At 33.6% G+C, this 12,900-nt stretch overlaps 1 protein-coding gene across 2 annotated transcripts; it reads right to left on the bottom strand.

Moving 5' to 3' along the window:
- Positions 1-2,086: 2,086 nt before the first annotated feature.
- LOC106674003 lies at positions 2,087-12,863 on the bottom strand. Of its 2 annotated transcripts, XM_014406423.2 has the most exons (26): positions 12,673-12,863; positions 12,540-12,593; positions 8,884-9,097; positions 8,587-8,824; positions 8,388-8,515; positions 7,422-7,564; positions 7,295-7,357; positions 5,837-5,916; positions 5,616-5,728; positions 5,397-5,515; positions 5,189-5,283; positions 5,012-5,128; positions 4,834-4,944; positions 4,695-4,767; positions 4,527-4,627; positions 3,804-3,874; positions 3,689-3,744; positions 3,561-3,623; positions 3,390-3,503; positions 3,252-3,307; positions 3,082-3,179; positions 2,901-3,016; positions 2,761-2,825; positions 2,598-2,698; positions 2,413-2,537; positions 2,087-2,333 (listed from the first exon to the last, which is right to left on the bottom strand). In XM_014406423.2, the coding sequence occupies exons 1-26, from the start codon at positions 12,751-12,753 to the stop codon at positions 2,238-2,240; spliced, it is 2,691 nt and encodes an 896-aa protein (XP_014261909.1). In that variant the 5' UTR covers positions 12,754-12,863; the 3' UTR covers positions 2,087-2,237. The 2 variants fall into 2 exon arrangements, with proteins under 2 accessions (XP_014261909.1, XP_014261910.1); XM_014406424.2 differs by lacking the exons at positions 5,397-5,515; positions 5,616-5,728; positions 5,837-5,916 and having other exon boundaries at positions 12,673-12,859.
- Between the last annotated feature and the right edge of the window lie 37 nt (positions 12,864-12,900).

Raw genomic sequence — 12,900 nt, 5'->3', positions numbered from 1 at the left:
GGGTGAGGCAAAGTTTCATAGCCAAGCTCCAATAATTTTTGTGACGTTACACGTGACACATGTGGTCGAGCGTTGTCATGCAACAAAATGGGCCCTTTCCGATTGACCAAAGAGGGCTTCATTACTGCCAATTTCTGATGCATGGTATTAATTTGGTTACAGTATGATTCAGCATTGATGGTTTCGCCAGGATTTAAGAAGCTGTAGTGTATTAAACCAAATGAAGCCCACCATACCGTAACCATTACCTTTTTTTGATGAGTTGGGGGCTTTGGAAAATGTATTGGAGCTTCTCCTTTGTCGAGCCACTGTCCAGAATCCACTTTTCGTCACATGTAACAATTCTGGCCAGAAATGGGTCATTTTTGTTTCGACAAAGAAGTGATGCACAAACATCAAAGCGCTGATTTTTTTGGCGATCGTTTAATGAGTGTGGAACCCAATTTTCGAGTTTTTTCACTTTTCCAATCGCCTTGAGGTGGTCAGCGACGGTCGTTTTACTGACTTTGAGTTGCTCTGCAAGTTCTCGAACAGTTGTTTTGGGGTTTTCTTCCACCACTGATCGCAGAACATCATCATTAAGAGAGGAAGGCCTTCCACGACCTTCTTCATCTTCAAGGCTGAAATCTCCCTCCCGAAATTTTTTAAACCACCTTTGCACAGTGCACTCATTAACACAACCCTCGCCCCAGACTTGGTTAATGTTTCTAGCCGTTTGGGCTCCGCTTCGGCCGAGTTTAAACTCGTAAAAGAAAATCGTACGAAATTCTCGCTTTGACATTATAAGGATGACTGAATTATTTCCAAGTAGCGGAATGCTACAGAGGTAAACAAACAATATCATTTGGAAGAGGATTAATAAGTGTTGACATTCATACAAATGAGTAATCCTGTAAACGTAAACAGAATATTTTATATAGATTTTTTTTAATGAAAACTTAAAATCCTGCATTATTTTCCGGACAACCCGATAATTACTTCTTTTAATTATTAAATTAATCAATATTTGCTTAGTGGTCATAATTGACAATATTAATTATTCCAATCAATTATTATTTTTATCTAAGGTTTTGGTTGAGATGAAAAAGTTAGTGTCACGAGCGGGATTCGAACCCACGACACAATAGCTCATGTGGTTAGAGCAGTGATGTATTAGCCGAAGGTCATGGATTCAAATCCCGTTCATGGCACTAACTTTTTCATCTCAACCATGACCTTATATAAAAAGAATAAATAATTAAAATTCATTATTGTACATCAACCACTATGATTATTTAATACAATTTAGATCTTTTTAATTTTATAGAATACAAATACATAAAATTAGTTTTATTTGTGTTAAATGAAAAGCAATAGTTATAAGCCTTGTTAACATTTATTAATTTTTTGCAGATTATGATGAATGAATTACTTGAAGTAATTAATATGGTCACTCAGTTGTTGCATGTCAACTGGCTGCAGATGGTAATCGAAACGCCATCTCTGCAACGCATCCCACATGTGCCCAATGGGATTGAGGTCTGAAGACAATTTCTTTTTTTAAATTCATTTTTGGCCTGAAAAAGGTCCGATTCAAAAAATGAAGGTGAGCTATGGAGTAAAACATCGCTGCCCATTGAGTCCGCTTTTGTTCTCCCTATACACCAAATGACTTAAAGGAAGAGTTGCAATGAGGGGTCAAGATTGGAGAAACTAATTACAAATTGCTAAATTATGCTATTGATTTACAAATAAATATCGACCTACTTGAGCAATCCGCAAGAAATGGAAACTGCAAATTTGGGAAAGTCTAAAATAATGATTTTCCTTCATGTGGCTGATGAATGGATGAAGAAAAATGATCATTTTAGCCAAAATGTATTGATATAGAAAATAAATTTCAATAAAGTAATTTCTTAACACTTGTGGTTTTAACATTTGCTGAAATTTGATTAATTTATTCATGGGGGGGGGGAGAAATTATCTATGTAAAAGTAAACATGTTATTGTATGTAACCATCAAGCATTTGTTCATTAAGTTTGTATGTATTTTTCTCTACTGAACTTCTACACTTAATTAATAAACTATACAATAATAGAAAAAAAGTACTTCTAATCCATGTTTATTTCCTTTCCATTATGTTTTTTCTTCCTTGTATTCACAAAAAGGGCCAAGTTCGATGTTGTGCTTATGTCTAATATTTACTAAATTGAAGAAAAACACAGGGCTGGAGGGTTGGCAAACTTCTAAGTTACGATCAAAACCTAGGAGGCAAGGCCGTGAGAGAAACAGGCTCCATATAATCTCCAATACAGCTGACAGAAGAATGCGAAATATCCTGTGTTTTTTCATCCTGGAAATACAATACATAAAAAAACAAAACCAATCTTTTTATTCTTAATAGGTAAATAATAATAATAAAATAAACTTACCTGCTCAGTGCTGATATTTGAAACTTCTATGTCAATTGTGTTCTGCCTGCTTTCGGAGGATCGACTTTTTGATTTTTTTGTGTGCGACGACTGCGACTTTTCACTATCTTCCTTGAGCGATGAAGCTGGAATTGTATAATTTTCAACGAAGGAATTATTTTGTTTAAACAAAATTTTAGATTTACCATGATCACTGTCCTTAGATAGGAGTTTGCTTTTTTTCCTACTGGACGTGCTTAACTTGAGAGGAGGAAGGACTTTTGGAAACGATGGTTGCTTTCCCTCTCTGAAACAAAGTTCTTGTTTTACTTTAAAAACAAAATTAGAAATAAAATAATGTGTACTAACAAAGATAGTGAAATTGTATGATCATCCTTTTGCAATATCCTCTCTTCACATTTGCCTTTGCTGCACTAGTATTAAAAATTACATTTAATAAAACTCCAAGAACTTTCAAAGTTTTTCAGATTCTAAATATTTAAATTTACCGAGGAAACTGATGTTAAAGAACATGATGAATTGTCGTTGTCCCCTTTGTTGGCATGATATCCCTTCAGCCTTAGCATTTCACTTTTGAATTTGCAAAACTCTTCATAACTTGTATCTGCCCGATTTCGTAATGGTGATTTGATCATAATGAAAAAATAGTTTAAACAATTTGATATTTACCAACTCCGAATTTAAAAAACGAATCAATGTTACTCGTATCGACTTGTTTAAGCTTCTCTCCGATGCTTCCTCTGTTTCTTCCTGGTGAATTGCTTTCACTTTGGATGATAGAAAGTTGTTCCAGTGACTTTTATTGAGAATATATTGATAAAATAAATATTTCAACTTACATGCGCATTTCGTGTTTTTCTGATTTATGATTTTGCAAATTTAAAGCAAAATCAAGCTTTTTGCGTTCATCAAGACGGAAATATACTTTCAATAGTTAAGTTTGAAAATAGATTAAATAAAAATAAATGTAGTGATACCTTGTCAGATTTGTCTTTGCCACCAGATTTCTTTAGTGAGTGGGAAGAATCAGTTTTGCTGTGACTTTTAGGGCTCGACGAGTTTGAGGTTTTCTGATTATCGTTTATTTTATACTGGGGAACACAATTCATTATTAATTTAAACACAAATGACAATTTTAATAGACAAACCTCTTGCTCTGGTGATTTGGTTAAAGACCTCTTGACATGACCCTTCGAATCTTGAGACTTCGACTTTTGTAGAAGAGAAAAATTATTAAAATTTTATAAAAGTGAGTTTAAACTAAAGTAAAATATACCAAAGGAGAATCAGAAGACTCATGGTCAGATTTTGCAGTTCTGTTTTCTAAAGAGCCTGCAGTAATTTTAATGAATTAAAAAGATACAACATAAACTAATTAAATCTCTCTTTACCGTGTAAATGTTTCTCTTTTTGTTCCTTGACAGTTTTTTTCCCAACATCGCCGTACTGTAAGCTATCATGCCTGGGGAAAAATATGTATTTTTTAAGCTTCTCGATGCTTAAGTTTGTTCTATTTTCAGTAATGTTTATATCTTGGTCTGATTATTTTTGGTCTGCTTATCCACGCCTGTTTCTTGTGAAATTTTGGTTTTTTATCAATAACGAGTGTAGGCAGGCCAAAAATGATCGGAAACAACCTACAGGACTCATCACCCTGTTGACGTCAAGAAAGAAATTTTACATACAATACCTCTGAAGGTCAAATAGGAAAGAAAAGCAATGAGGATTGTAGATTTAAAAAAAATTATAAGTTGAATTTGTAAGAAAGAATAATATTCAGTTCCTTAATCCAGATATTGAATTTTGTATGTATCTTTCTCACTCTTTCTCTCTCACTTTTTGTGGGTGGCTTCCTCTGTCTCTACTTTTACTTTACTCTCTCTCTCTCTCTCTCTGTACTTTGTGTGTGTGTTCATTAAGTTTAAGCATTTAAGAAATGTGTGCATATTATAGACCACCTGTGCCATTATGGTTTAATTATTATATTCGTTATGTAAATAATTATCTGTTTATATTTTTAAATAATTTGAAACCAAAGTTATATGGTAAAAAATTATTTCAGAATAACTTTTTCTTGTTTAATATAACTGTAGAGTAAAATGTATTTTCCTTACTTTGTAGGTGATGTAAGTGTAACTTGAATCTTAGGCTCTTCGGGTATGAATATTGACTCGATTTTTGCTCCAAGGCCTTTCTCTAATTCTTGAAAAATGCTCTAAATGCTCAATATTATTTCTACGTTGTTTAAGTTTTCAACGAAGTTTAAATTGTCTAGATTTTACCTTATATTCTTCTTTGTCGAGCTGTTGGCCACCGACCATCACCCTGTCTGAGACATCTTGAGTTTTTGGATTTCTAAAAATAACAGTTTATAAATTAAATCAATAATATAAAGTAAGAGTGGATTTGGGGTGAGAGTACTCATTGATTTTTATTGTAATGTCATTCTGCGTAATGACACTTGCGACACTTCTACTTTCAGCGGGAAGGATGCGAGACAACGAATCGGAACTCTTTTTAGTATGGGCCACTCTACAATCATACTGTTATTAGGTCGAAGAAAGTTTACTATTTAGATAGTTGTGAAGTTCCTCCTTACTCCTTTGCATCGTCGACCTGATTGATAATGACTATTTCATCTTTAAGGGGCAAATCGGCCAAATGGGGGATTTTCTTTTTAACAATTTGTGTCACCGCGTTGTCAATCGTTTGCAAACTGTTGAAAATGTGAAATTTTGATCCCTAGACTTAAACTCAAATAAAACAAATACCATACGTTTTTACGTTGCCGAACATGTCGTTGATTTTGTTGTTCTTCTCTCTCGGCTCAGGATTTTTCTCATGGGACTCCATAATGAAAAGTTGGTTGTCCTTTAAACAAGATAACAGGCGATTACAGATATCTTATTTATTAAGAAATTTTAGATTATTTTGGGAAAATTGTGAAATTTTAGGTTTAAAAAGGGAATTTCGCCAAGACCTACGGGGTTTTCGCTGGAACTTGATAAGAACTCCTCTTCTATGTCATCAATCTCACTAAATGTATCACATTTGCTATGGTCGAGGTCAGCTCTTTCGCTCGAGGTCGAGTTGGACAAATTACCTTTAGAGAAATTACAACTTTGAGGGAACAATGGAAACTTTTCATTTTCTAATCCACTCTTTTTATTAAAAAAAAGAATATTTCCAGCGTCTTTCCTTACATTTTCCATCGGGCTGTGCAGGTGGGAGAATATTCGTGGTCATTGGGCCGTAATCCAATTTGGCTGTTTTTTTAGCCTTGGTTGAATCGCCTACAGATGACATTTTATTCGACCTAAAAATATACAATTTTTTTATCGACTAAATCCACTGGTTTTTAAAAAAAAGTTTTTTTGTTTAAAATCTAGATAATAGATTAATAAGAAAAAAAATCTGAACTTACACACTGATGTCAGACTTCTTGTCACCATCTCCTTCTTGAGAAACATACTTTTTCTTATGCTCTGTTTGCTTTTGTATCCCCTAATAGAAATTCTTACAGTTAGAAATTTGATTTTAAAAAATTTACATTTATTGCCATAAAACGCCAGAATTCAAGTAAAAAGTAATTTTTATGCTATACCTTGAAAATTATTTTTCTCGGTTTATTAAATTTTAAGATTTAATTGAAAATGATCAATTTTTGAAATTTGCTAAAAAAAATATCAACAAAATTAATTTTATTATATTGAAGATAAATGAGAATTTGACTGCCTTATAAGAAAAAATTAAATACTTGTCATTATAAAAGAAATAAAAATCTGTTTTTAAATCGCTTTACAAATTATGAGAAAGAAAGTAAATATTGATGATGGAGTGAATATATCAATTCCATACATAAAAATAATGGTTCTACTATTGATGATGATGATGATGATATGAAAAAAAATTATAAACTTTTATTCTGTGGAAAAAATGCTCTAAAGCTAAAAATATAATACAAATTCTATGTAATATTGTAAACTAAAATATAAGAATTTTAAGCACAACTAAAACCAGTGAAGTTAGAAGTTAAAAAAATTGTATTTCAACCTCATATCAAAAAATTAAATTTCGTTGTTCTGAAAATATAATTGTTTGAGTACTGAAAAATTTTTTTCGGTAGAATAATCAATACTGTTTGGAATGGGGAGGGGCTGGGAGTCACATACACACCACTTAAAACAATGATTGATTTTATTACAAAAAAAATTGAACAATCAATATACAGAGACAAACTATAATTAAAATACTTATTTAGAGTCTAAATTTACTGACACAACCACAGATCAAACCTTTTAAATATTACTTACAAATACAATCGCTGATTAAAAAGGCCACCAAAAATTGACACAGTCTGAGATCGGCCCATTTGGATGAGAAAAAAAAACAAATTCATGGGCCATATTAAAAAGATTAAAAAAAAGTAGATATGGCAAACAGGACTAGATTTATGGCTCGTAATCTTAAAGATTGCGAGAAAAGAGCTATTAAAGCACCTCTTATTTACCTGAGGTACGACTATCACATGAATTTTTAAACTGTTGGATAAATTTCTCCTAAGAAATTTTTGTTCAAAAGCTTGAGGTATATATATTGAAAGATCACAATATTATAACGAATGTATCAAAGAAAGGAATTGTATATCACGTTTCAACATTGCTTCGTTTTTTAAATTTAAGGGCACTTATGATCCTCCAGATAAGGATATTCAGTTTAATAAGAAAAAAAAAATTGAGCATACTTTTTCCCATCGAGATTTCTACAATCATTAAACCTAAAATGACACCATTTCCCTCCCATTTTATGTGTGTTTTAAATACATTCTACACAGCTTGGAATAGTTAAAAAAGTTAACATAAAAATAAGGAAAAATTTATACATCCTCCAAATAATCTCCATGTCCGCTCGCTTTTGATATGGTGATATCGATGCTGTTATCATCCTGAAAAATTAGACTCAATGTTGAAAGTTGTGTTATAATACAAAGGGAATCTCATCATTCTTACCCCGGGTGCAGAAATGTTTGAATTTCGAGACAGATCCTCTTCAATTTCGCTCTCTTCGCTGTCGACACCAACCTTGGGAGGTTTGATCTCTTCCAAATTGTCTTTTTTAACCTGAGTTAAAAATTCTTCATCGTCGTTAGTACCTGAAAGGAAAAGATGCAGATTAGTACAAGTAAATAACCACCAAAGTCATGAAATGTGGCAGTTCATATTATGAAAAGGAATAGGCCAAGGATGTATCCTTGAGAAACCTCAGCCCCAATAATTCTGCACTATAACATACGATTTTTGATTAAAAAAGGGCTACAATTTATCTGCACCACTATCTGAACTGCAGTTTAACAGCTTAAATTAAGCAGTGTACTGAAGGTGTTCAGCCAGCCCTCAAAAGTTTGTGTCGCATGAAGAGACATCCAAGCTGTCATTTTGGTTCTGACTTCTTACCAGATTTAGTTTATGCATTAAATGACAGATTAAAAAAGCTAGGTAGACCAAGATAATCAGAAATGACCAAATTATAAAAACTTTTAAGAGCTTTAGTAGAATTTTGTCTTGGGAAGATTAGGAAGAATAGGATGTCAGAAACCAAAATGATTTGGAGTGCTAGATTTTAATTTTAAACAAAGCTTTTTATGTTCCTTCAGAATTGATTGACAATAATGATACCTGACAATAATTAACTCCATTAATTTATTATTTTAATGAGGGTACTACTACCCCCAGGTTATTTGAACCCTCAGCAAGCTGGCATTTTTAGAAATAAAAAAAGAAAAAAGTGTTACTATGTCAGATTTACACCTTTAAACGACAGGGCCTTTACCTTACAATGATGAGCACAATGTCAAAGTCTAAACCATTGTGGTCACCGACACCCTATAAAAGCCTTAAAATAGCTTTGACCAAAAAAAGTGTTAACATTTTTCACAAATTTAATAATAAATATATTAGTAATAAATTATGACTTACTCAGACCAATATCTAGGATGGCTTTGAAATTGTAATCGTTTATTTCCAAATTTCCTCCTGGTGGTTTTCCCAATGGCGGCAAGTTGCTCAATGAGGATAAAGAAGACATTCCTTGAGATTCTTTAGAACTGTAATTTATTACATACAATAAAAATGGCGTTCCTTATGATAATTGTAATTAATTTAAAATGTGCCATACTGTCCGGTGCGTTCTTGATTCCGACTATTTTCCGGCTGTTTAGTTTCATCTGTCTTAACTTTGTCTCCATCGCCTTGAAATGGGTAATCACCATTTATACCATTGAGCGACTTGTCAAAATCGAGGAGGTTGACTTCTTTCTCTCTTGTGGCATCTTTGGCGAAGTTAATGCCGTTTCGGGCTCGAATGTTGTTGGTTTGTATAGCACCGATCAAAAGGCTCAAGAGGGGTCGGCTTTCTATCAAAGGATAAGAAATATACCATTTTCATTGCATACCGTATTTTTATTTACTATACCTTGTTCTTCATTGCTGAGCATGAGATCTTTAGCCAATTTATGCCTCCCTTCATATGTATAATCAATACCTGCATGTGTTTCTGGGTCAAATACCATTGAAGTGAATTCTAGATTGAAAAACTCGAGGAATTCCCGGACTAAGGAGATTATCATGTTGCCATCGCTTGTTTTGACAAAGTCTTTAAGCTGCCTGTTAATAAAAGGGGATTTGTCCTGTAAAGCAGAATTAATAAGCCAATGTCAAATCAGATGCAAAACACCATAAATATAGTAAGAAGATGGTGTGAGAAAATGGGTTTAGGAAGCAGGCAGGATGAGTGGAAAATCATAGGATAGAGGTCACAGCCCTCTTACTATCTAAAAAAGGGGTGACGGTGGACGCAATGGTTTAGGGTTTGACACGGCGCTCATCACTGTAAGGTAATGATCCCGGGTTCGAATCCACCGGCCCTACATTCAGCCCGACATACTTACAGCTGGGCTGTTTTTTAAACACTGGCACCCTGAGGGTTCAAATAACCTTATAATTGAAATATAAATAAGATGGGCAAAGCAGAGACAGTAACATGCTAACTCTGTCAGGAGGAAACAGACATTGACACATAAAGGGCAAAATTTAGAATCTCCCAGCCAAGTGGAGGAGTTCAAAGGCAGCATATGTCACGTGGAACAAGTCTAGACTCTTACTCCACGGTAACTTTTACCTGGATATAAACTCGATGATCAGCTAGTTCCTTAACTTTCAAATGTCTACAATAGTGTGCACTACAATAAATAGAATCAGGTCTAACCACGGAATAAGTGAAACATATTTGAAGAAAATAGGACAAAGATGGAGTGACCTAGGTTTAGTATGCGAAGAGAGGGAAGACCTGGAACATCTCATAATGAAATGGAAAAAGTATTATAATGAAAGAACAAAAATGTTGGACAGGCTGTACAGAATTGGAAAGCTGATCAAGCCGTTAAATTATAAATCTGCAATTAAATGATTTGGAAGTGTACAATGCAGTTTTGCATTTTCTAAGGGACTTAAAAATTTGATCAGAAAGGAAAACAAATTGTCTCTGAGTCAATTACTTATATTATTATTTATTATGTTTGTAATAAATTAACCCTTTTTATTAATATGTTATATAAAATCCAATCCAATTAAGGGCAGACCAACTTTATCTGTGTACATAGGAAAAACCCCATCACATTTGTGCACTTTTCTCAAAAACTTGTTAAACGATTGGAATTAAAATTTATTTGCTTGTAAGTTGACAAAATTATCCTAAAGTTAGTAATTTAAATTTTATATGAATTTGAAGTTTGGACAAAATGAGTTATTTATTTCCAATATGATACTTCTTCTTATAAATTATACATTATTTTTATAATTCTGTAACAATAACTAGTATCACACATTTACTTAATTATTATAATTTAATAATATAATTATATAATAATTATACAATTAAATTTTTTTGTTTTGGTACAGCCACATTGGTGAGGCAATTCAACACCAATAGAAGTGTGAAAAGAAGCACTGAGAAAAGTGCTTAAGCTCATAGGAAAAAGTGCACTTTACAAGGTAAGGTTATAATTAATGGGAGTCAACTGTTATTATAGGTCACAGTTAAATAAATTTAATACATGACAATTTCACCAAATTACATTTGGTGCAACTACTTTTTTTAACTCTTTTAACAAATTTTCCGAATATTCATCCTAGGTGAAATTTGTTTTTTATAGGTTAAAAACATCAACAGTTCTCATCGCCTTTGTACTACCAATGGTAAGGGTTTTCTTCAGATAATTATTTCTTCTTTTTCCATGCTATGATTTCCAGGACTGCTCCCGCAGAAGGGGGGGGGTTGCCCCCTGCAAGCAGCGAGCAGTAAGTCCCATGGGAAACATGTCCCTGTACCTAGTGGGATTGTACTCCCAGGTTTAAAGTTAAGTTAAGGCTCGAGGTTTGAGGGTCTGTCTGGGTGTTAATGTCAGTAAGCACCTCCAAGCTGACTGCCCATTCTGGCTTAAAACAGGAACAAGTTTCCCAGGAAGCAAAAATGCCCACCCCCAGCCCTCAGGAAGAACACAGCCATAATTTCTTTGGAAATTTATATAAGTTTATAGAGATTTCTCAATTTTAGACTTTTGAAAACTTGATCAATTTTTTCTTGTTCATTCCCTAACATTTTTCTTTTATAGTCCAGGGATTTTGGGGCAATGAGCCCACCTCAGATAAAAGGGAGGGGGCGCAATTATACATCTTCACCAGAAAGGCATGCTGGTGGTATAGATTTTTTCATATTTGCATGCCCTACACGTAATCGACATAGTATGACCTCGTCACGCCTGGAAGTTTGGAAGGATTTTTCCCAAAGTCTAACACTCTCTTTTATATTTTGTAATTTGTTGGAAGTGGTTTGTTTCCATTGATTTTGACTAAAAGCAGAATTTATATCTTCAGGATTTATTAACATTGAGATGATGGGATTGTTCGGGGCATTTCTGCATTATATGACCTGAAAAGTGAGGGTAAATCAAAAATAGAAGAGTGACCCTCAATTACATAATAACAACTACCATATGTAATTTTTTGGAACCATCAGTGTATATGACTAAAGCATCATCGTTACAATGGTTGAGTTCAAGGAATTTTTATTTGAATTCTATAAGGTTTGTTCCCTGTTTTCGCGTATTTGTAAGAGAAAAATCAAATTTAACTTCTGGAAGTAGCCAGGCAGAGGTTGGCACCTGGGTTATTTTTTGGGTTTGATCTGGATCTGTATTGGATCGTGAAAGATGTTTATTTTCTCGATATGCAAATGTTTTAGGCAGTTTAAGGTGGTTTTTATAGAATAATGTTAGCATCAGTTTTTATGTGATTAAGTAGGTGTTTTGGTTTTGCCCTAATGTTTAAATAAAACGACACAACTTGCTACCGTCTTCTTCTATTTAGATTGGGTTCCCCAGCTTCAGAGAGTGTACTTTTTATAGGGGTAGAACTAACTGCGGCTGTACAGAGCCTAAGCGTTCTATGATGCACAGGGCCGAGCATTTTTGGTTGAAATCATAGGCAGTATCACCACAGTCGAAACGAGGGAGAATTAAAGCTTTGTAGAACTTCAGTGCTACGACCTGCTCCCCAGGAAGTTCCTTAATAATCATAAAATCATATCCAATATTCTTGAAATTGTTGCTTTTAGTTGTTTGACATAAGGCAGATTAATTTCTGATCAACAGTGATACCTACAAATTTGATTGTACTGGTCGGAGTAATATGCTGCCCTTTATAACAATTGATCACAGCAAAGAATTCATGTTGATCAGATGGTATTTTTTTTGTTAAGATGTCATCAAACCTTGCAGTACTTATATACCTATTTATTTGATAAGTTTTATCTTACTTTATCAGTTTATGTGTAATAATGTGTTAAGTGCTTGAATATCATTAAGTGAACGAACGAACGACACGTTAGAGCTAGTTCAAAAAGAAGCTTGCTTTGTACAATTTCCAGGAAAATCGTTTTCCCATTGAGTGTGCAGTTTAAATATCGATTTTTCCCACAAAGTATAAAACTACAAAGCGATAAAAGCTTGTCCATGACTTAATAGTAAAATATTAGAGTTTTGTTTAGTAAATATTTTATTTGTTTGTATTTACCTTGAATACGTTCTGTTCTTCGAGGGCGAGGAAGACGCTGGCCCGTATCTCTGCCTGGAGGGGTAAAAAACATCGTTTTTTTAAAAAAATAAATCGTCAAAATCTGTACATTTTCTCCCAATCCAATTCAAACCTGGACTTTCCCGAGGACGCCCTTTTTCTGCAAAGTTTCGGTCACCAAATCCCTCAGCTCTTTATTTTCTTCAACTGGCATTGTTTACTTCTAAAAACTGGTGGATTTTCACATTCGTCTCCCCGGGGAGGTTTCACAATTGGTTTCTTTCTCGTTTCTTTTTTCTACTGAATTTTTTTGCAATAATGAACTGATATTTTTTTATTTTAAAATTTTTTTATTCATTAT

The sequence above is a fragment of the Cimex lectularius genome, unplaced genomic scaffold, assembly GCF_000648675.2.
Source record: "Cimex lectularius strain Harlan isolate CLEC.00 unplaced genomic scaffold, Clec_2.1 scaffold110, whole genome shotgun sequence".
Classification (NCBI taxonomy): Eukaryota; Metazoa; Arthropoda; class Insecta; order Hemiptera; family Cimicidae; genus Cimex; species Cimex lectularius.
Note: the sequence above shows the minus strand (reverse complement) of the source record. Positions and strands in the feature narration are given on the sequence as shown.